Source organism: Canis lupus, chromosome 17, assembly GCF_011100685.1.
Source record: "Canis lupus familiaris isolate Mischka breed German Shepherd chromosome 17, alternate assembly UU_Cfam_GSD_1.0, whole genome shotgun sequence".
Classification (NCBI taxonomy): Eukaryota; Metazoa; Chordata; class Mammalia; order Carnivora; family Canidae; genus Canis; species Canis lupus.
The window spans coordinates 21945703-21970637 of NC_049238.1; the positions used below are offsets into that span (position 1 = coordinate 21945703).

Genomic DNA, 24935 nt, shown 5'->3' on the forward strand with positions numbered 1-24935 from the left:
TATTTTGCTTTTGCTTTTCCCATTCAGAGCTTCAGTTCACTTGAACTTGATTCTTATGAATGGTATGGGGTAGGGATTAAGTTTCATATTTTTCCCTGTTAGTATGTCCAGCCAATTCAGCACCATTTATTGAAAACAATTTCCTTTCCTTACTGTGCAGAGATGCTTTTATCGTAAATTAAGTGTCCAGGAGTGGCTGGGTGGGTCAGTCAGTTAAATGTTCTCCTTTGGCTTGGGTTATGATCGTGGGGTCCTGGGCTCGAGCTCCACATAGTTGGGCTCCCTGCTCAGCGGGAGCCTACTTCTCCCTCTGCCTGCCACTCCCCCTGCTTGTGCTCTCCTCTCTTTGTCAAATAAATAAATAAAATCTTAAAAAAAAATTTAAGTGTCCAGATACATGAGGATCTGTCTCTGGACTCTGTCTTTGTATCAATACCAATATTTTTTTTTTTTTTTTAAGATTTTATTTATTTATTCATGAGAGACACAGAGAGAGAGAGACGGGGGCAGAGACACAGGTAGAGGGAGAAGCAGGCTCCATACAGGAAGCCCGATGTGGGACTCGATCCCGGGTCTCCAGGATCACACCCTGGGCTGCAGGCGGCGCTAAACCGCTGTGCCACCGGGGCTGCCCCAATACCAATATTTTAATTACTAAGATTTATAGTAATTTTTAATATCCAGTGGAGCAAGTTCCCCAATAAGTTTTTTTCCTTATTGTGGTAAAATATACATAAAAATGATCATTTTAACCATTTTTAAGTTTACAGTTCACAGCATTAAGAACATTCACATTGTTGTGCAACCATCATCACCATGTATTTCCAGAACTTTTTCCTCTTGCAAAATTGAAACTCTGTACTCGTTAAATACTATTGTACCCTCCCTCAGCTCTTAGCAACTACCATTCTATGTCTTTGAATTTGATGACCCTAAGGATCTCATATGAATGAAATCCTATAGTATTTGTCTTTTTGTAACTGGTTTATTTCACTTAGCATACTATCTTCAAGATTTATCCATGTTATAGCATGTGTCAAAATTTCTTTCCTTTTTAAAGCTATTAAATAATATTCTATTACACATATATGTCACATTTTGTTTATCCATTCATCTCGATGGACACTTGGGTTACTTCCAGTTTTGGGGTATTGTGTATAATCCTGTCACATTTTTCTTCTTCAAGAGAATCTGGTCTATTCTTGGTTCTTGGTATTCTATTTACATTTTAAAATCTGCCTCTCAGGTTTCAGATTAATTGAGGGGAACTAACATCTTTTCATTATGTGTGTTTTAATCATGAACATACCTATATTCATTTATTTTCTTCTAATAATAGCTTTCTATGTAGAGATCTTGTACATCTTTTGTGACATTTCTATATATTTGATAGTTTGATGTTATTTTTGATGGCCTCTTTCTAAAAGATTTTATTTTTATTTTAAAAAAGATTTTATTTATTTGACAGAGAGAGTGAGAGAGAACACAGGAGTAAGGAGAGGGGCAAAGGGAGAGGGAGAAGCAGCCTCCCTGCTGAGCAGGGAGCCCAACACGGGGCTGAACTCTAGGACCCTGGGACTGTGACCTGAGCTGAAGGCAGATGCTTAACAGACTGAGCCATCCAGGTGCCCCTAAATGTTTTTATTTTTAAACTGATTGTTGATGGTGTATAGATATGTGTATATAGTCTACAGTTGATTTTTGTGTATGTCCTTTGTCTAGCAACTTTGCTAAATGCACATATTTCCAATAATGCCTATGAATATTTAAAACGTTTTCTAGGGAAACGTTAGCAGCGTTTAGCGCCTGGGTGGCGCAGCGGTTTAGCGCCTGCCTTTGGCCCAGAGCGCGATCCTGGAGACCTGGGATCGAATCCCACGTTGGGCTCCCGGTGCATGGAGCCTGCTTCTCCCTCTGCCTATGTCTCTGCCTCTCTCTCTGTGTGACTATCATAAATAAATAAAAATAAAAAAATATGTATTAAAACGCTTTCTATATGCACAGTCCTATTATTTACACATAAGTATAGTTTTATTTCTTCCTTTCCAATATATATACCCTTATTTTCCCATGCTGCTCTGCACTTGCTAGGATTGCCGGTATGATGTTGAATAAAAGTGTTAAGAGCAGATAACATCTTGTTCTCTGTCTCAAAAGGAAAAATGTAACATTTTGTTATTAAATGTGATCTTGTTATAGGTTTTTTTTGTAGATGGTCTTTATCATATTAAGGAATAGTTCCTTTTTTTATCCTTATTTTCTTTTTTTATCCTTATTTTCAAAGAGTCTTTAAAATCATGAATAGATATTTAATTTTATCAAATATTTATCCTGTACTAATTGAGATAATCCTATTAATTTTCTCTTTTATTCTCTTAACAGAGTGAAGTAAGTGCACATATTAGAAAAGAAGAAAGGTTGAACATTAATGAACTAAGCATCTGTCTCAAAATATTAAGATTTTCCCCCTCCCAGTTAACTGTTAAAAATAGTTTTTGAACCTCTCATTCCTACTGGAATCATACTGTAAATTAAACCATGTTTTTGTTATAGGAACACCTACTAACACTTAAAAAATGTTCCTTACTTTAGGATTGAAGTCTATCATTTATAAATGGAGATACAGCATATAAACTGGGAAGAACAGTTGATGCCACATGAACTGGCAAACACATTTTTTTTTGAATATTTTAATTTTATAATTTTTAAAACATTCTGAGCTGAGTCACATATTTTGGTAATGGCATTTTAGAATCCTATGCTAAGAATTGAATCCATCACTTTCTAGTAGGGCCTAGAAATAGATTTCAGGCTTTGGAGATGTAGAGGATATATTTGGTGTATCAGGAACATCATATGTCATCAAGCAAATAGTGCCATTCTTCTGAACGATGTAAAAAAATCTCAGTGCAATGTTTTTTGGTCCTCTTTTACCTATTTTAATTCATGAGTCCCTTTGTAGAAAGCCTAAATTTGACCCAGCAGGTTTTTGATGGGCCATAATTCCCTTCTAAGGCTGAGAGTGTAAGATCCTGTGAGTCAGAAGTTGAGATGGCTTTGCAGATCGGATGACTGTTTTGCAGATGATTTGGTAGCTGTTGAGATAGCCTGAGGCACTCTTCAAGCTTCTTTGCTGTGCCTTTCAGTCTGGAAGCTGTGATAATTTTGAAAATGCTTTGGTCTGAGTGGAATCATTGATGATAGAGTTAACTCAGAGGAAAGAAATTCTGTAAAATGAAAAGGTTGGTAAATATGAGCTAACAAGAATCCATTCTAATTTGTGACTTCACATTCATGTAGCAGCCAGTTATTGGTCTTTGAGCTGATCTTGTTTCATAGTTACCTGTGATTTTAGGTTGCCAAAGCTGAGGACTTCCTTCTCAGCTGCTGGTGAATATTGTTGGTTAAGCACAAACGTCATTATCAAGAAAACAGGAAGCTATGTAGGAGAACGTGCCAAGTGGTAAATTAATAGCGTAAAGGAAACTGACGTAGACTCAGGGAAGGAACCCTGGACTCATCTACTTTGTTCTTTTCTGATGGCTTGGAGAGGAGAAATGTTTTAAATCATTCTTTTTCCAGAAAGCATATCGAATAATAGAGTTAGTATTAAATTAGAAAGCATGTATTTTGCATTCTCTTAAAAATGCTAATGTCTTAAAGGTTGTAGAATATTTTTGTATAACTGTTAATCAAGATTAATTCTTGGCTGTCACTAAAATCCTATAAACTGTAGTGAAATTGCCAACTTTTCCTGTTTGTAGCAATACCTTAATAATTTGAGTCAGATCTCAGGAACTATGAATAAGTAATAATTTAAAGGTGATTCAAATCCAAATTTACTTTCACTGTTTGTTTAAAGGGCTTGCTAAATAAGTTAATAGTGTTAACATTGCAGAGCCTTGTTTAATCAAATTAGGAGCACCTTGTTCCTGCCTTTGCATCATTGATTTACATGTGTATACAGTTCTTATACTTATTACTGATTAATCATTTTCATTTCACTGAAGCTTACGTGATAGAACACTCTTTTTTGCAACATTCTGTCAGCTTTCACTTTTTATTATTTTAGGTACTTCATAAAGTGGCTTTTATTGACAAATTTATAATTCACATTTTTTACTAATTCTGATGGTTTCCCCTTTAATTATTGAAAGATGATTGAGAGTTTAAGAAAATAGGCCCTGGGGGATCTCTGGGTGGCTCAGCAGTTTAGCACCTGCCTTCGGCCCAGGGGGTGATCCTGGAGACCCAGGATCCAGTCCCACATCGGGCTCCCTGCATGGAGCCTGCTTCTCCCTCTGCCTATGTCTCTGCTTCCCTCTTTGTGTCTCTCATGAATGAATAAATAAAATCTTAAAAAAAAAAAAAGAAGAGAATAGGCCCTGGAGCCAGACATCCTAGGTTTGGATCTAAGCTCTGTCACTAACTAGCAAGATACTGTGCCTCAGTTTGCTCATCTGTAAAGTGGAGGTAATAATAGCATCTTTCTCTGAAGGTTGCTTTGGGTTTGAATAGTTCAGTCTAATTAAAGAATTTAGAATAGTACCTGCCACATAGCAAATGCTTTATAAATGTTAACACCTTTTGTCATTATTTATTGTGAAAGTAGAGTAATTTTAGGAAGTGACTTTAAATATAAATTCTGGGTCACACATACAGCCCTTCAAAGGGAGGACCTTTTACAAATAATCGTACTTTGGTGTCAGAGGTGAGGTTAAGAGCATCTTCCCAACTCCAGTAAAATCATTAGTTTTTGTCATGAAAAGAGCCCAAGACTGGGAGTCAAAGTTTATGCATTCACTTAGCAAACCTTTATCTCCATGCATGGTTGATGGAATATCCATGTCCCGAACACCAGTGCTGGCTGCTGGAGATTTACAGATGACCAAGGATGCCTAAGTCAGAGAGACTGAGATGTGACCAGAGCACCCTGGAAATGGTTCCTGGTCCCCATGTTCTCACTAGCACATGTGAGACCCTTGGGTTTCACTGTCATCATCTATAAAATGACAGTTTTGAGTTTAGTGTATGATGTTAAGTATGTGCTATAATGTCATTAGTGCTAGATGCTTAGTATGGTGCTAGATGCTACACTAGGACGTTATAAAAAGTATAAAACTGTTTTGGTACTATGAATCCTATGATGTGGTTGGGAGGACAAACTACAATTGGAAAATAGATAAAGAATAATCTTGGTAGTCATGTGATTAGATGTAAGATAAGACATGGTAGGGACAAAAGTATATGGAGGTTGTACTGCTAAGCATTTTACTGTATCTGTGGTTAGCTGGATGTAATTTCTGTAATAAAGTACCATAGTAAACTACCGGTTCTGATGTGATCAGGGATTCCCACTTGATAATTCCCACTTTTGGAATCTGTAGAATGTGGTAGTTTAACTTCCTCTAATCTCCCAGGTGTTAAACTTTAAAATGGTACATTCCCAGTATATTGAGGTAATTCCAATTTAGTAAAAGATATATTTTTAAAGCATAGTCTTCATGCCAAAATTTTTTTTTCCCAATCTAATGCCGTGATGTTTTTTGTCTTCATCATTGTTGTATTCTGTGCACCTAGCATAGTGCCTGACAAGTGGTAAGCACTCGGGAAATTTAGTTCAGAGACAAATTGAGAGTTACATTTTGATCGTCAGAAATTTTTAAAAATCATTTAAAGTTAACTTATTACTTAAAGATACTCAGTTTGGAATGTTGGTTTTTAACTCTTAGATCTGTGTTAGGACAAGTTGCCACTTTACAAATATAATTTTAATGAAGCCAGCAGCTGGGTTATTTAGTAGCTTTTTTGTACTTATATAAGGAAATGATTTTCTAGATGAATGAACTTCTCTACTATATTAGTTATCTGTTGATGACGTCTGATTGCAGCATCCTGGGAGACCTTACACCAGAACTGCTCAGTCAGGCCATTCCCAAACTCTGACACAATGAAACCATGAAGGATAATAAGTATTAGCAGTGTGAAGTTTTGACATACAATATAAAGACCTCTCTATATATTTTACTTGAAGACTTCATCAGCAGATTACCCTTGCAGTTTTTCCTTCTCACTAAAGAGTGAAGCTCTTTAGAGGAAAAAGATAAGTCAAGCCATCTAGTCAAATATAAAATGATCCAGTTAACTTTAAAATATTTATTTAAATATAAAATAGTCCATGTTCATCATAAAAATCAAAGCAGCACAGAAACGTAATCAAAGAATGTTGTAAAAATTACCCCAAATCCTGCCATACTTTGGTGACTCTCCTTCTGAAATCTGTTTATGTGGATAGACACACACACACACACACACATACACACACACACACACATTTCTCTTTTCCATAAGTGGAATCTTACTGTTCATATGTATTCTTTGATCTTTTTTAACCCATGCCCTTTCTTGAGTAACAGAAAAACTAATGCCGTCCTTGAATGTGATTTGAAATTTCATAGTAAAATATATATGTGACCAAAACCAACTTTATTTATGTATGTATTTATTTATTTATTTATTTAGATTTTATTTATTTATTCATGAGAAAAACACAGAGAGCGAGAGGCAGAGACACAGGCAGAGAGAGAAGCAGGCTCCATGCAGGGAACCTGACATGGGACAGGATCCCAGGTCTCCAGGATCACGTCCTAGGCTGAAGGCGGCACTAGACCGCTGAGCCATTGAGGCTGCCCCAAAACCAACTTTAGGCAGAAGTAATTTTAAAGAAGGGGAAACATTTTAGTTTAATCTTAGAACCTTTAAGTAACATGACATTGGTTTATTTCCCATAAAGCTGTTTAACCTGGGTAATATGGAAGATAGAGCGTAATAGATAGGTAAAATATTTGTTCAACATTTCATTTGAGAAACTGAGTGCTGTGTAGGGGAGAGAGACCTGCTAATGGCAGCGTAGTTTTTGCCCTGTTTCCTTGAACAGTTAAGCTCTTGGCCCTAAATTCGTATAGCAAAACAGAAACCTGCAATTAACTAGAGATTAGCCATTTTAACTTGGGAATGCTCTCTGGGGAGTATGGCCTCTGCTCTTGTCCCCACACCAAGTGAGTGATCTTTTCAACAATACACAGCACTCACTCTGAAGTCAGTTTTGGCAGATTTTTCTTCTGTCTTCTCTGTGATGTTTTCATGGCCCTTATGGATTGGCTGGCCTACCCATTACTCTGGCTCAGTTTCCATATATGATTTGGCTGTTGTCTCATACCATCTACTCTTGATTGCCCTTCTTCCTAAACTTGCTTCCCTCCTAGTTGACCTTCCTGAGTAAATCCACATCTTTCCATTGGCACTGCTGCTCCCCTAGTCCAAGTATTCATCATCTTTCTTTCCTGAAATGGACTCCTCTTGGTTTTTGTTTGACATCCTTACAGTCTCTTTGTCTTGTCCTTAGAGTAGGCAGGATGATCTCTTAAAAAGCACAAAATCAGATACTATTACTGTTCTTAAAACCCTCCTTTGGGGGGATCCCTGGGTGGTGCAGCTGTTTGGCGCCTGCCTTTGGCCCAGGGCGCGATCCTGGAGACCCGGGATCGAATCCCACATAGGGCTCCTGGTGCAGGGAGCCTGCTTCTCCCTCTGCCTGTGTCTTTGCCTCTCTCTCTCTCTGTGACTATCATGCATAAATAAATAAAAAATAAAAAAAAAAACCTCCTTTGGGCTTGGAATAAAATCTGAATTAATTGCCACCACCTACAAGGCTCTGCAAGATCTGTCCCTTGCTTACCCCTTGTCCTGATCTCTTGCTGTTCTCTCCCTTATTCATTCACTCTGCTTTAGTTGCATCGCTCAGACATACCAAGATTTCTTCCCCGAGATATATCAGACTTTTTCCTGCCTTCACGCCTTTGCACCAGCTGTATCCTCTGCCTGGAGGGCTCTGGCCCAGAACTGGCCCTGGTGGGACCCTTGGTGATAGTTATGTAGGTTTCAGATTTCACCTCCTGGGAAGGAGGTCTTCTCTAGTCTTCCGGGGCAATATAGCTCCTGTTCCACTGCAACACTGGTTTATTTTCTTTACAACATTTAGCAATCTTGAACCATCTTTATTTCTTTGTCTCTGGTTTATCCCTTCTTTTTCCCTTTGCCAGAATGTAAGTTCCATAGGACTGGAGATGTTGTCTGTTTTGTCCACCCTGTATTCCTCACACATACAACAAACCTCAGTAAATCTTTCTACCCACCTAGGTGAAAAAAAAAAAATCAGTGAGCGAATCACTCAGGTGGAGAAATGCACTTTTTAACACCCTAGGGTGTCTGGAGCCAGCTGTTCACATAGGAAGGGAGGAGGGTGAAGGGGCAGAGCATAAAGCACTTTTTAGTCCTAGTTAAAGCATAAAGTAAATAATCCAAAAGGTGGTCCAAACAGTGAATATAACAACTCAGAAACTGAGTTCACATTGAAGAAGGACGAGTTATTCAAACTAGAATCAAATTAATTGTGAGGATTTCCTGTACTATTAATAGCTTCAGTTGCTAAGCTATGTAAGATAGGTAGATAATTTGATCTTCAAAAAGAGATGCTCTATTGTGAATGGTGTTTATTTTTTATTGAAAAATAATTTTAAAGCATTGTTCTTTGAATATATGTAAGAGAAGAAATTCTTAGTGTTGCTTATAGGGTCATTTCTATCATTAGATCATAGTTTATATTTCATAATGCTTTAATTTATGTGTTTTCCAATAACTGCTGTTCTAGGGGCTAGAAAAGATTATACTATAAGGGAAATATTTTATTATTTTTTAAAGATTTTATTTATTTATTCATAAGAGGCACAGAGGGAGAGGCAGAGACATAGGCAGAGGGAGAAGCAGGCTATACACAGGGTGCCTGATGGGGGACTTGATCCCCACAGCGGGGATCATGCTCTGAGCCGAAGGCAGACGCTTAACCTCGGAGCAACCCGGGTGCCTAAGAGAAATATTTTAGTACCTTTAATAAAATGTACCCCAAATAATTTTTTATATTGAACGGTAAAGGAGATGTGTTCTTAAAACCTGTAAGAAATTGAAAGAGGTTACTGTGCAGTTACTAGAGCAACTTTGTTGTTTCATTTGTAAACTGGTGTTTTTTAATTATCCCCTAAAGATAAGAGGAATAATCATCCTAGTGATTTATGTTAAATACATCTGAGTTAAACTTTCCATCTGGTCTTTTCTCTTTCACACTCAGATAGTTTTGGGAAAAAGTAATGGTAAATCTGAGATCTGAATTAGTTTTTTTAAGTCAATATTTTTTCTTTTTTTTTTTTTTGAGAAAGAGCACATGCACGCATGCCCAGGCTTTTAAAATTTTTTTTAATTTTTTTAATTAATTAATTAATTAATTAATTAATTTATTTTTTATGCCAAGCTTTTGAGTGGGGGAGGAGTACAGGGGGTAGGGAGAGAGATCATCACAGGCAGACTGCACTGAGCCTGGAGCCCTATAGGGGCTGGATCTCATGACCCTGAGATCTTGACCTGAGCCAAACTCAAGAGCCGACACTTAACCAACTGAGCCACCCAGATGTCCCTTAGAATCATCATTTTTTAACTTTATTTTTAAATGCCTATTGCCTTCAAAGTGGCCATCTAGGGAAGTGGTACATTTACTCTAACAATGCTTCCGTTCATTAAAATACCCTTTTCAGAGATGCCTCATAATCAGTATTGGAATTATGAAATAATTTTGCACTTTTTATTTATAATTGAAAAACCTGTTTTTAAAAACTAAATGAAGACTTATAATTTTCTCAGTTGACTTCATATTAATATTATACTGATTTATGAAGCCAGTACTGCTGTTATGCAGTTAAAGTTATGACTTGTGAGATCATGAACAAGATCTTGTAAATCTATGGAAAGAAAGAAGAACATTGTATAACTTTGTGGAGTAACAGATTGAAAAGAAACCAAACTCCGACTAATTCAACCCCTTTTAAATTTGCAATTTATCTGAAACCAAGGGCAGTGCATTTGTGCTCTGCTGTAGATGGAAGTCACTGGGGTGCCAAATCCAGAGGAAGCACCTTACCTACCTTTGGGGAGAGAGAATGATCTGGTGTCAGAAAAAAAGTGGACTCTTTTGGTACTGAGCGAAAGAGGCTATTTAAAGTCTGTCCATAAAATTACTATTGCAATTCTTGACATTAAAGAGTACAGATCTGTTTTGGATGATACACTTCCTTTAAAATTCAAGATACACTTATTGGAGAGAGAGAAGTAGTTGAAGCTTTGTTGGTGTTTGTCATTAGAAAGCATGTAAGTTTTATTGTGAGATAAATGGATTACTTGTTTTGGGGCAAGTCTTATTGTCTTGGCCTCCTTGACCATCAAGCGCTTTTATTTTGTTTATAAGCCAGTGTTTTAAACTTTGACCTGTAAGGCTCACCTTTTACTTACTTTATTAAATATCACAAATATGTGGACTTTTTAAACAAAACCTTTTCTTTTCTTTTTTTAAAGCTGCACATCATTGACTCCTGGACCCAACTGTGACCGATTTAAACTACACATACCATATGCTGGAGAGACATTAAAATGTAAGTAAATGATGACTATTCTATTGAAATTGTAGATTACAGTGCTAGTTGTCTGACTTTGTGCTTCCGTTTTTATTTCTGGCTAAGTGTTATCACTAGGATTTACCACTTTAAAAAAGTTTGTCTTTCAATCCTAGTTCTATTCAAAGTAAGGCAGTTGTCAGTGGTCAAAGTGACCTGTTTGCCTGAGTGCCTGAAATAGGCAGTCACCGAAATTTTAAATTTTTAGGTCAATGTGATAATTCTTGTATTTTTGTTTTTCTCTATTGGCAGATCCAATGTAATATCCCATAGAGAGAGTCTACTGCTTTAAGATACCTGGTTATTTAGAAAATATATTTAGATAGAAATGGGTGCTCTGCACCACTCCTGGTAAGTCCTTCCTGGAGCCAAGGCGGCCAAGAACCATTGTCATTGATGTACTTCTGATTGCTACCTGAGCATAATAATCCTACTCTAGAGGCTCTTTCACAGGTTAGGAATGCTAACAGGTTTCTTCTTTTATAGCAAGGGTCAGAAATGCAAATGGCTACCACAGCTGAACTGGTAACAGAAATGAGGGGAGGGCGCAGGCTTGGTGTGGTGGGGCACACCTACCCTTCTTGAGGGGACTGCCTCTGTTGATTTCTCTGTTGAGAAAAAAGGGAAATCCAGATCAGTTTTGGATGCTGACTGCTTTTTCAAAAATTAAAAACAGCATGAGCCAACATAATGCATGTCCAACCAAATGTGTGTAGGGTGTGGCTGGAGCTCTTGGACCACTAGTTTGTGACCTTGATAAATAGTAGGTGAGACCTACCCTTGGATTTAGTCCACCATCCACAATACCTGCCTTGGTTGTATCAGCCCTTTTCTGCTGTTATGACAATTGCTGATGCTCTAGCCCAGTGTGGAACTAATGGTGGCTTTGGTCACTCAATCTCACCAGGAATTTTCTCTCTTAAGCATATTCTTGTAGTAAACAGGGTATTGGGATCTCTCCATTCTTAAAAAGAAGAATAAAGAACATAAATATTCAAGATGGGACAGATGAGTAAATAGTGCCTTTCAGACTGTGGACTGTTTTACAATTACAGGCCACCAGGGGCCACATCTTAGTATTCTGTAGAATCACAAATGAAGTATTAAGTGAAAAATATAGGACATGCTAACTTGTGAACCTGGCATTGTTAGATCATTCTCTGGAAACCATTAAAGTACATAAGAATTTCAGCTACCTGAGATAAGATAGTATGACATTCTAGATTGTGACTATTTTTGAAAAAAATATTAACTAAATTTAAAAGAAACAAAGTGAATCATTCACATGGTAAAAAATGTAAAAAATTCAGAAATTTTTTACAGATGAAAGCAGTAGTCCTCTGTGACATTTCTTCCCAAGTCTAGTCCTCTTTCCCAAGGGAAGCACTTAAATTTTGTTGTTGTTGTTTCAGTATGTAGTTCTTCTGGGGATGATTGCTGTATGTCTAAATAATGTTTATGCCCTCTGTTTCTTTACTTGCCAATTTTAGATATTGTTATCTTTTGACTTCCTGCCCTGATACACGAGGCATCAGCCCTGTTTTCACCATGCTCTTTATCTTTCTCTTTCCTTCCCTTTAATGTAGTTATATCATCACTGTTGGTTCCTATGTTGGTTACCCTGTGGCTAAACATTTTTCCTTTCTTTTTTTTAAGGATCTTTTTGAGCATCGTATGGTACAGTTAAATGAACAGCCCCTAGAACATTCTTTGTAAGTGGCACACAGTTAGCACTGTTGTTATGTAAGCACAGTCTCTGGGTTAGTATATTTTTATTTAGTTTCCCGTGAACCAGAGAGTGTCTTTTTGGCTCCTTACTTGTGAGATGAATATATTAGCTTCTGCCCTTCTCTCCATTCCTCTTCTTTCACCTCCTAACTTTTGTATTATTTTCCTTTGGTAGTGTCAACATTAATAACTTATTGTCTGTTTCAAAGCTAGAGTTATCTTCTGTGCTTTGTTTATAAATTGCTTGAATGAATGATCTGTAGGCCTCCTCCTATTCAGTTATCGCTGTGGGGTTTACCTGCTTTATTTATTCTTTTGGATTTGACCATGTTTTGTAGAGTCTGTGTATTGAAAATTCTGTGTTTTGTGGGATTAAGGCATAATTGTTGGAACACAGTCAGATACCTTGCTTTGATTCCATTCCTCTCTCTACTTTTCCTGTAGCCTTTCTGAGAATTTTTACTTAACCATAGTTGTAATTAGGTATCTTAGTTTCTAAGAGCTCTTTTTTGCTCTTGCTCTCTGCTCCTCTTTCACAAAGTCTTGTTCTTATTTTTTTAATACAATGTCTTGAAAGCTTTCAGAGAATGTAACTTTTTAAAAAGGTTTTCTTAATTATTTAAATTTTCCCCAGGGATTGTATTTTTGTTTGTTTATCATTTTCCCTTCTCTATTATTCTGTAGTCTTTCCTTAAATAAGAGTTGGGTTTTGGTTGTCTGCTTACATTTACGACAGACAAAAAAACTGATTAAGACTTCTGTGTGGGTGAACCAAGCTTATTCATAGGTTAATGGTAGGTAGGCTGCCTCTTAGTATGAGAAAACCCTATGTGTTGTGTCAAGGAGTTCACCTGTTCCTGGCACTCCCTTAAATCATTGTTTCTTTAGAAAATCCCCTACATTTTTTTAGGAGGGGGCATACACATGGCTACCATGCCATTTTTGGGGAACAGGTATCATAGACTATTCCCCATGGAGCTTTTCATTAATTTTCCCATTCTTGGCCCCATTTTTCATTCTTTCCTTTCTATGTACTGGATGACTACAAGTTTCTATGGGTTTACCAGGACAGATGGCTTCCCCCTCATCAGTAGCATTTTTCTCATATTATTGTAACCAGAGCTTCCCTGCCCTGTCTCATTAGTTACTACTCTTCCATCTGCATTCTGCCTCCTAGGCATTTGTTGAAATTGCTCATCTACGGATTGCTACTCTTTTCCCTTTCTCTTTGCTTGATATTGTTTTGGATTCTTATTTTCTCTGTTTCATTATCATTTAATGGAAGGGTGGGTCTTACAAAGGAGAAGAAATAAATGTGTGTGTAGTCTACAGTCTTGAACCAGAAATAATGTTAGATATTGTTATCTTCTTGTTAGATATTGTTATCTTCTCAAAGATCTTAATTGCTGTATGAATTTGTGTTAGAAAGCATTTACTAATATTCTATATCCTGTCATTACTGTAAGATTTGCACAGGAAACCTCTTATAACATTGATGATTCTGGTATTTGGACTGATATTCACCATATAAGTTAATTATGTCCTATTAAGCTACTGCTGTATGTAATCATATGTACTAGGGACTTAATTTAAGCCATAGAATACTCTGTAATAATTCAGTAAAAAAATGAACTTTGTATATTGAGGTTCTTCCACATTAAGGTGAGTCCGTATTCTAGCCTTACACAGCCCATAGCCAAATAAAAGGAAAAGATACTTGATTATGCACTATATTTATAAAAGTCCATTCAATTGGAAGAATGAGTGTAGTTTTTTTCTTCTGAAATTCTGGACATTCTTTAGGAAGGCATTCTAAAGGATGTTGGTCATATGATTAAGTATAGTGTTAGAATCCCTTGCTTTAAAAAAATTATCTGTTAAACCCTAAAAGTGGTATACTTTGAGGTACCACAGTGCTTCACTATGGAAGCCAAACTCTAAACCTTTTAAAATTTCCAGATGGAAATTGTTTTTTAATGGCTTTTAAAAATGTGATAGAATTGTCAAAAATAAATCAACTACATAAAATTATGAAACACAAGTCACTGTTCTCTGACAGTATGAAAATGGAAAAATTTACATGGAGAAAATCAAAACAAATACACAAGCCTTTTGATATAGTTGAAACTTAGGATCAGTGGAACCATCTTTATTGACTAGTGTTTTGTGAATCTACCCACATAAATTTGTTCATGTCACTAATTATATAGCAAGATTATTTTACTTTCCTTAACTTGTGTAATATTTAGGTTATAGTTATTTAACATTTCTTTCTTTCCAACTCATTTTAAAATTATTTCAAAATTATTTTTGTTTCCAATTTTTTTTAATAAATGTTTTTGTGAGGAGTTTGTAGAGTCATTATGGGTTGATTGTAGTAGTAATGTAGAACAATTATATATTTTATTAGCTTCAATAATTAGTATAGGTTTATTCTGTGTATGGTTTGAATCATGGAAACAGATAATTTACCGTTTCAGCCAAGTTTATTGTAAAAGAAATTATTCAGGGCAAATCATGAATTTGCAAAGAATCATTTTCCCTTCTTGGAGAACATGAAGATCTTGCATTGCTTTAAAAGTAATGTTAGACTCACTCCTTTTTCTTTTTTCTTTTTTTAACTCCTTCATTTTACTTTTAAAAAACCTGGCAAGGCCAAACACTTTTTACATATGTTTTTACTCCATCAGTTTTTATAACCTCAAATATATCATCTCCAAGATCAGTAAGGTCATAGTGGTTAATTATCACAAGATTTGTGATTGAATTCCACCTCCTACAACCAACACAATGTTCATCTTCAGATAATTAACTCTCATACTCTACAACAAATATTTTAACGCATGTTTTCGAAAACAAATGTACAATACTGAAAGGTTATATAGTTTAATAGTCCTTGGAAAATAACACTCTCAGCCAACAGAAAAGCTCTTTGCCTTATTTAGGAAACAGACCCAGAATGAGACTTAATCATGGTAGTGAGAAATTGAATAAGTATCAATTTAAATTATATTCTGTGGTAACTACTAGATAAATATTTTTTAACTTTTACCTTTTTCTTTTCTCAGCACAGGGTGATGGCTAACCCAGGACTTTACAGTGTCAAAGCTAGTTATGTAAACAACTTCTTTATCTAAAGTTTCTCACTAAATCCTGTGGTGGGTGGTTTCAACTATAATTTTAACCAAGGCTGAATCAAAGTATTTGACACTTATAGTAATTTTATTTCATAACTTTAGTTCAGTGAAGTTAGAGATAGAGACTGTTTTGTTTGTTAAATGATATCTTCAGGCCCTAGCCTAGCAAAGATACTCAATTCAATCTTTGTTGAAGGAATGGAGTGAATGCATGCATACATGAGTTAATGAAGCTTAGTGTTCACATTTTTGTTGAAGTATAGTGTTATAAAGAATATGGCATTCTATTACTTGTATCAGTCTTTTACCAACAGAAATTCAGTTTTTAGAAGTTATTTATTCTGAAGGGAATTTGTAATTGTATCACTGCTCTTCATAATTCAGAAAAAAGGAAAAACAGAGTACTTTGTAGATTTGGAGTCTGTATCAATTTTGTCTTTTATGTATTTCACTTTGCCTTAAAGTAGATTAATGAAAATAGCATGTAACTAAAATTTATAGTTTGAAATATTTTATATGTTAGAAAACAGTTCTATAAATAAATGTCTCCTCTGTGAATAAAGGAAACTGTGCAGTTAATAATGAGAATGAAAGACGAGGGAGAGGACATATTTCTCCCATGAATTCGTGAATTGATGCCTACAGAATTACCCACATTCAAAATTAAATCACTGAAATGAAAAAGACCAGAAGATTACAGTACATTAGGAATGATGTTCCTGTTTCTTCAGCTCTTTCAATGTGAAGAGACAACTGTTGGTCAGTGAAAGAGTTGCCAATTTTTGTAAGATTCTCATGCAAGATAACAAAGAATGTCTGAATTAAAGAGAAGTCCTTGAATTTCACAATTATATAGAAGAGACAGTTGGCACTTGAACAGGATTGAAAGAGTGAATCTTTGGTAATCAAGACTGACTTAAGAAAATACATGTTAAAGTGTAGGATGGTGCCACTTTATTTATTTATTTATTTTTTTAAAAAGATTTATTCATGAGAGATGCACAGAGAGAGGCAGAGACATAGGTAGGGGGAGAAGGAGGCTCCCTATAGGGAGCCTGATGTGGAACTTGATCCCAGGACCGTGGGATCATGACCTGAGCCAAAGGCAGATGCTCAAACACTGAGCCACCCAGGGGCCCCAGGATCATGTCACTTTAATGAGTGAAAATCTACTAGTTATAACAAAACTTAGAGAAAGAGCAATGAGCTTCATAAAAACGCATATTTGTAAATATAGCGGCCCTTGTCACTATATATAGCACTTAACTCTTAAAGAAATTATTGTTTGTGTTTTTGTAGACCCTATAAATATGGCAGGGAGTGAGGCTGTTTTGTTATTTTATTTTCAATCTCTAGCTTATTGCCTGGCATGTAGAGGGACTCGTTTAATAGGTATTAGTGGAATGCATTAACCATGTTCATTCTTTGGATCTGGCAATGATGAGGTTTAACGAAGAAGTGACAGAACTTTGCAGTATTCTCAATTTTACAATTTCTTTGAATGGCACCACTTACATAACTATATAAAGAGATTATTGAAATATTTTAAGTGTATTGAGCAAGTTTGTGGCCAGTGAATCCAACTGTTTGCTAACATTGGTTTCAAATTTAAAATTATCTTTTGTTTAAAATTTGTCTTTTTCATACTAACAATTTTTTCCTAATCAGGGACTGTTTGGTATAAGAAACCCATTGAAAGAAACATAAAGAGTTTGTTTGTTTTTCTGAGGAATTATATGAATTCCATGGTGCCCAAGGGCAGGAAGTATAGCCAGGTCTCAAGAGGGACTAGAACCTGGGACTAGCAGCAGGATGATAGACACCACTGCAGACAGTCAGCATCTGTGTCCTTGTTTGTCTGGCTCTTCCTCCTGTAGCATATCTTATTATTACTTTATTCATTTTATTCTTTCCCCCCTTCAGATTTCTCTGTTTCTCCTCACATAAAGTGGAAATGGCTGAGCCCCTTATGTGGTGACTCAGTTCAAGGCCACAAGAGACAGCCTTATGGTCTTTGAGTCTAAATTCCTGTGAGAGAAAGTCTGATTGGCAGCTTGGACTGGATATTCACTCTTGATCCAGTGGTTTGACCAAGAGTTCTGGGTTATGGTTACAAGGGGATAGTTTTAGCACAAGGTAGACATGAGCTGGGCAGGTACCCACAGAGGTATCGATTACACTGTTACAGGAATTCTTTCTAAAGAGCTTCCAAATGAAACTATAGACATTTCCCTTTTGTCTTTAACAATAGAAGCAGTATGGTTGTTTATCATTTGAGAGGAATGATGAACATTTCAAAGCCATTTGCTACAGAGTGAAGAAGTCATGCCAAAAAATTATCTCCAAAGGTTTTGAAGTGGAAAGACTTTCCCAGAGGAAAAGCCTTTTTTTTTTTCCAGAAGAAAAAGTGGAAAAAAAAAAAAAAGGATTATGATTTGGATAATACTTTTTCTCCCATGTCCTCAGAGGGACATTGTAAAGTTGCTGTTCATTTCCAAGGCTTTGATACTGCATCACTGCATTTAAATTTGTATGTTTTGGGGAATGCTTACAATAAAATGAAATCAACCTTAGAACTGCTATTTTTAAGTGGGATGTTTTGTTACACAATGGTCAGACGTATACAAGGATTTTTACAGACACGTTGCAAATAGTGTTCCAGAACTTCTATTTTATTGGATCTTGAAACTGAACTTCATGTTTGATTCTGTCTCCTTGGTGGCTTGACTGCTCTGTGTGTGTGTGTGTGTGTGTGTGTGTGCGTGCGCGTGCATTCACACTGGGCTTCTTGTACCTTGGATCTGTTACATACTGCTTTGTCTTAGGCAGATCCATTTGTTAACTCAGAATGTTCTTTTTCCTCCCCCCCGGCCTTTGTCCTCTTAAGATCTTTCTTATGCAGCACTGTAGAGACACTCAGGGTTCTGACATTGACAGCTATCCAATAAAAACTGAACACTGGGATGGTAGCCCTGAAGGACCCAGTGGTATTGTGGGGAGTGTTGCCCCAGCTGACAAAGATATTAAGGTCCTGTTGATTTTATCTTATCTAGAAGAATTTTGCACTTTGGTTTGTTACTTACTATACCTTGTGTTTTGAATTTTGACTGTAGATCCAAAAGCTGGCTTTAGTGGCTATAGCTCTCAGCACTCTTTTTGGGCTGACAGTGTGATTTCTTTCTTACATTGTTTAAAATAAATAATCTGTTTGGAAAATAACTAAGTAATCTTTCTGCCTTAACCCTGTCCTCCTCCCTTTCAGTATTTGAGGACTGAATCCCTGAGCCTAGTATTCACGGCTGTCAGAGCCTGCCATTCCCCCTTCTCTGCCCCCACCGTTGGAGCTGAGCTGACTACAATCCATGTCAAAAGCTCACCAACAACCAATTTGCTCATTGTCCTTCTCCAATACCCCTGTCTTTCCAGTTTCAGCTTTGTTTACACCGTTTTGGCATTAGTAGGTTGGGCCAAGGAAATCATAAAGTAGCCTGTTTTGGTGGCATATTAGGTTCTTCATTTGCACTCACAAATCTGCTGCTCTAATGGATGTGCTCTCTCTGGAGGCTCGTTGGCTGGCACCCTTCTTGTCTCCGAGATCACCTGCAGGGAGAGTAGGTGGTACTCGTTTTCAGTCTGACTTGTTACAGTTGAGCTAAGTAAAAAGTTGGACACTATGTCCAGGGACTTAGTATTTTGCATCATGCTGAGAGGCATTATAATTTTCCTTGGTAGCATAGTTCATTTTACTTTTATTTTTATCTTTTTAAAAGATTCATTTACTTAAAGATTATTATTATCTAACATTCACGGTATTTTTAGAGGCTAATTAGGGAGGCAGGTCACCTTTGATATAGTGAATGTTCTAAAAAACGCTCATGAAAGGCAATTAAGAAGTGCTAATTTTGTGGATTAGACATGATTTCTCCTGTAGATTTTGAGGATTCCTTTGTCCTGGTATTTCAGAACATTTTCTTTTCTTGGAATTCATGGAATGTTAGAAAAACTTCTGATTAAAGTTTATTAAAAAATAGCCGATAGATAATTGTTAAAATAACTTATTGAGCATTTATTTTGTAGAGAGGTAGGCTTATTTATATACATGATCTCATTTAATCATACAGTAATTCTGAGGTGGCAATTTTTTTTTTTTTAAGATTTTTAAATTTATTCATTCATGAGAGACACAGAGAGAGAGGCAGAGACATAGGCATAGGGAGAAGCAGGCTCCATGCAGGGAGCCCAATGTGGGACTCGAACCTGGGTCTCCAGGATCATGCCCTAGGCTGAAGGCAGAGCTAAACCGCTGAGCCACCGGGGCTGCTCTGAGGTGGCAATTTGTATTCCTTTCTTAAAATATTAACTTTATTGAGGTATAATTTCCATATAATAAAATATACCTATTTAAGATGTATAGTTCAATACATTTTGTCAGTTGTAAATACCCGAGTGACTCAACCATAGTCAAGATACAGAACATTTCCATCCCCCAAAGATAGAGAACGTTTCATTCCTTCTATAAGTTCATCTCCTCCACCACCATCCCTGCAATTCCTGAGCGTTCTTTCTGAAACTATAAAACAATTTTGCCTGTTTTAGAACTTCATATAAATGGAATCATATACAATGTAGTTTTTAGTGTCTGGCTTCTTTCATTCAGCATAATGTTTTTGAGATTCATCTATGTTATTCCTTGTATCAGTACTTTGTTTCTTTTATTGCTGCAGTATGACATTGTGTGGATATATGTGCCACAGGTTTTTGTATTCATTCATCTAATGAAGGACATTTGCGTTTTCAGGTTTTGGCTATCATGAATAAAGGTGCTATCATATTTTTGTACATGTCTTCTGTGGAGAATTATGTCTTAATTTTCTTGGGTACCTACCTAGCAGTGGTATTGCTGTGTTGTAAGCTACGTGTATGTTTATAAGTAATTGCTAACCTGTTTTCCAAAGTGGTTGTACTGTCTTACATTTCTACTAGTAATTTATGAGCAATCTAGTTATTCTATATTTTTGCCAAATTGGGTATTATTATTAATTATATCCATTCTAGTGGATGTGTAGTGGTATTTCATTGTAGTTTTATGTGCTATTGGCTATCCATTTATCTTTTGTTGTGAATGTCTGTTGACATCTTTTGCTCAACATTTTGATTGGATTGTTGGGCTTTTTGTTGAGTAATAGGTAGTCTTTATATTAGTCTAGAAAGAAGTTGTTATTTTGTCAATATTTTCTTACAATCTGTGGCTTCCCTTTTTATTTTCTTAATGATGTCTTTCCAACAGCAGAAGTTTTTAATATTGATGAAGTCCAGTGTAATAATTTTTTCTTTCATAGTTCGTACTTTTGGTTTTTTAAGAAATCTTTGCCTTAAAAAAAAAAAAAAAAAAAGAAATCTTTGCCTACCTGAAAGTCTTAAGGGTTTTTCCTAGGGAGTTTCATATTTTTACTTTTGACGTTTTGGTCTATGATCTATTTTGAATTAATTTTGACCATATATATGTTAATTAACCATTTAAGTGTGAGTCTATTTCTGGACTTTATATTATTCCACTCATGTATCATCTATCCTCATGTAATATAAGTTACCAAAATAACTTATATTATTCCACTCATGTATCATCTATCCTCATATCCACTGCTTCAATTACTATAGCTTTATAGGAAGTCTTTAAATTAGGTAGTGTAAGTTCTACAACTTTTTAAATAACTTAAAAAAAAAGTTTTGGGTATCTTAGGTCCTTAGTATATCCATAGAAATTTTAGAATCAGCTTGTCAAATGTCTGCAGAGATCCTGCTGAAATTACATTGAATCTGAAGATCTGTATGTAGAGAACTCAATCAAGTGTTCCAGTAGATGAAAATGATAGCCTCTCTATTATTAGGTCTTCTTTAATTTCTTCTGGTCTTATAGTTTTTTCATGAATAGGTCTTGAAAGTTAGTCTTTGTTTTTTTTTTTTTTAATTAATTAATTAATTAATTAATGATAGTCACAGACAGAGAGAGAGAGGCAGAGACACAGGCAGAGGGAGAAGCAGGCTCCATGCACCGGGAGCCCGATGTGGGATTCGATCCCGGGTCTCCAGGATCGTGCCCTGGGCCAAAGGCAGGCGCTAAACCGCTGCGCCACCCAGGGATCCCTAGTCTTTGTTTTTTAACAAGGTTTCTTTTTTTTTTTTTAAGCTTTTATTTGATCCTTGATTCGAGGATTCTGAGATCATGACCTAAGCTGAAGGTAGATGCTTAACCAGCTGAGCCACCGAAGTGCCCCTTGACAAATGTTCTTAAATTTACCTCAAAATATTTTATATTTTTGAGACTAATTTATAGCACATATAGATTTCTTTGAATTTTATCTAAGTCTTTGTTGCTAATCTATTGAAATATCATGGATTTTAGTATCCAGACCCTTGTATTGTTTCTGTGTCTTTAAGTTCACTTATTAGTTCCAGTAACTTTTTTGTAGGCTCCTTATGTATTTTCTTCAAAAATAATCATGTTGCTTGTGAAAAAGACAGTTTTGCTTCTTCCTTTCCAATCTGTAGGATTTATATTTCGTATTCTTCCTTTATTGTACTGAATGGGCTCTCCAGCATAGTATTGAGTAGCAGTGATAAAATCAGACATCCTTGCCTTATTTCCAGCCTTAAGGGGAAGGTGTTTAGCATTTCATCACTAAGCACAACTGTAGTTTCCCTTTATTAGTTTGAGAAAGTTGCCATCACTTTTAACATGCCGAGAGTTTTTATTATGAAAAGATTGTTAATATGTTAAATGCTTTTTCTCTATTGGGATGTATTATCTCTTTTTTTTCTATTAATATGATGAGTAAACTGATTTTCAGCTGTTAGACCATGTTGCATTCCTAGGGTTAATCGCACTTGATCATTATGTATTATCCTTCTTACATATTGTTGGACTTGCTTCATTCATATTCTTTTAAGGACGTTTGTATCTATATTTGAAGCTATTATTTTGTACTTCTCTCATAATTCTTTTGTATCCAAAAGTACAAACTTCCAGTTATAAAATAAATAAGTCTTGGGGATGTAATGTGTAATAGCAAAGTTATTATAGTTCTATATTGCATATTTGAGAAAACACAAAAAGAAAGCCAATAGTGACCTTACCTTAGCATTTCTCTTTTGATACCATTCACATTAATACCAATGATAACAACCCTGCCCAAACAAAACAAAACAAAACAAAACAAAACAAAACAAAACAAAACAAAACAAAAATCCTTGTTTTCCTTCTGCCTTTGGCTACAGGGCTAGGTTGTAAAAGGAAGGGAACAAAATGTTTTAGTAAGATCATGTCTTTAGTGATGGGGAATTAGAGCCATAAAACAACAACAACAACAACAAACAACTTAACCAAAAATATGGCAAAATACGAAGGTGGTGGCTAGAAGACTTAGGCCATTCCAGGGAGTTTTGTAGATTTGGGATTGTAGATGAAGACCAAATACATCTACTTTGTGAGGGGAACGAAAGACCAAGGGAGGAAGTAGAATTAGCTTGAGGAGAGAGAGAATTGTTTTTTTAAATACACTCTTATGCGGTCTGAATAAAATTTACGTTTCCCCCTTCCTGGGGCCTTAGAAATTAGAATCTTTTCATAGTACTGTCATACTATGCTTTTGATAGTGGTGCTGTAAGCCTAAGTTGATGTGGTTGTGTTCAGTATATAGAAAAGTTACATACAACTCATCTCTAGTTAGTTCTCCTTTTGTACTTATGCCTAAACCTCTCCATCTGGAGAAGTGCCAATTTACCACTAAATTTAAATAAATAAGAACATTTCTCATCAATAGGGGTGGCAAATTTAGCCCCTCTTTAGAGCACTGAGCAATTTATGACCATATGTTAAATACCATAAAACAGCTTTAAAGACTTGGTCCCTGGCCATTGCCAGATTGCACCGTAGGAGTACAGCAGCGCTGCGAGGGACTGGGAATGTTTCCTCCGGCCCTCGGAGGCCTCAGTAACTCACTGATGTCACAGCCAGAGAGGCCTGTTTTCAAACATTCCCTTTATAAAGGTGAAATACTAAAAGATTCCATTTTGGCATTTGGGTGCAAAGAAGGCAAGACTTCTTTTTGATTCTTAAGGGTCAAAATTAATATGGAAAGTGTTGTGTGGGAGAATGAGTAACTTGGCAGCAGTGAGTCCAGAAGGCAAGTCTAGGAATAGGTAGTAGATATCCTACTCATTCTTTTTCTTGGAGCATGAACTGGACTTTTATAAGGTATAAGCAAACCAAATATCACATGTTTCTAAATTGTTTTCCTTTTGCCAACTTTTATGGCATTAATATTCATGTTAAAAATGGTTATTAAAATTTTGTCCCATAGCTCTGCCAGTTGTGAGGATTTCTCTTCTTCCAGGAGGATGACTCATTATTTGGTGAGCTCCAAATATTAGTTTTTCTCCTTACCATCATCACAGGCTGTGAATCATTGATGGCATTCAGTGGGCTCGTGGCTGAGGGAATAAAGGGCTGTGCCAGCAAACCTGGGAGTTTTGATCAAGTTGTGCTGCAGGACCTCAGCTGGACTTTTAACATGTGTTAAACTGCTGGTTCAGGCAGGGGGCAGTGTTAATAAATAGGACTGGGCACCAAAAAGCTTTGTACTAGATTTTTCTCACCATTTTTTTTTCTGAAGGATAACTCTCCCTACAAAGGGAGATGATGAAATTTGGCTGTCAGAGGTCCAGGATTCCTAGCCTTCTTGACTATGCAAGTGTCAGCCCAAGGGCTGATTTCCTGTCACTTCCCGTGTGGTTTGTGCTACATCCTCTTCGCAGATCAGTATTTTAGGTCATCGATCATAACTGCTATCCTGCAAAATCTTGGCAATTTGATCTCAGTTTACAGAAGGCAGCTGGCATACTTCTCTAGGAAGTGCAGCTGGAGAGTCCCAGCTCCCTCTTCCTAAGGCCAGGAAGTACACTATTGTTACTTGTTGCTGCTTTCTTCCTTTAAAAGAACAAAAATCTTCAAACTTTGGCAAATTCTGAAAGTACCCATGACAGTTTGGGATGACCTTTTCCATTTTGTTGGTCTAGGGCAAAAACTTGAGTGATCTCTGACATCATCTGTAAATCTGGTGTGGTTTTCCCATAACACAGATACATATATTAGTGAGATTCCCACCCGCTCCCCACCACACCATAGATGAAGTCATGCTGAAGTCCTTAGAGTCATATCAGGGTATTTGTTTTGGGTTTTGATTTTCAAGGGTAGTCTAATTGTCTAATTACTTAGGCCATGCTGTTGCTTAGTTATTCCTCTCTGTTTCTTTCTCCCAACTCTGGGATTTTTCTCTTCCTGTAAGCAGCATCCATGAAGACTATTCACCTAGGGTCTGACTTGAGTATTTGCATTGGATTTTCAAACCATATGGAACACAGAGATATTTAAATCACATTTCTTCACTATTTAATATTACAAAAAAAGTATCAGTTGAGTTTTTCCCAAGTGATCATGTGTTGTGGAATTGAGAAA

At 36.3% G+C, this 24935-nt stretch overlaps 1 protein-coding gene across 8 annotated transcripts in view; it reads left to right on the top strand.

Annotated features, from left to right (window-relative positions):
- The window catches only part of BABAM2 (BRISC and BRCA1 A complex member 2), a 406643-nt gene that overhangs the window by 32032 nt on the left and 349676 nt on the right, over positions 1 to 24935 (top strand). For all 8 annotated transcript variants that reach the window (XM_038561133.1, XM_038561135.1, XM_038561136.1 and 5 more), the window contains exon 3: positions 10459 to 10535. In XM_038561133.1, the coding sequence (XP_038417061.1) occupies positions 10459 to 10535 (77 nt within the window). The remainder of the gene's footprint in view (positions 1 to 10458; positions 10536 to 24935) is intronic.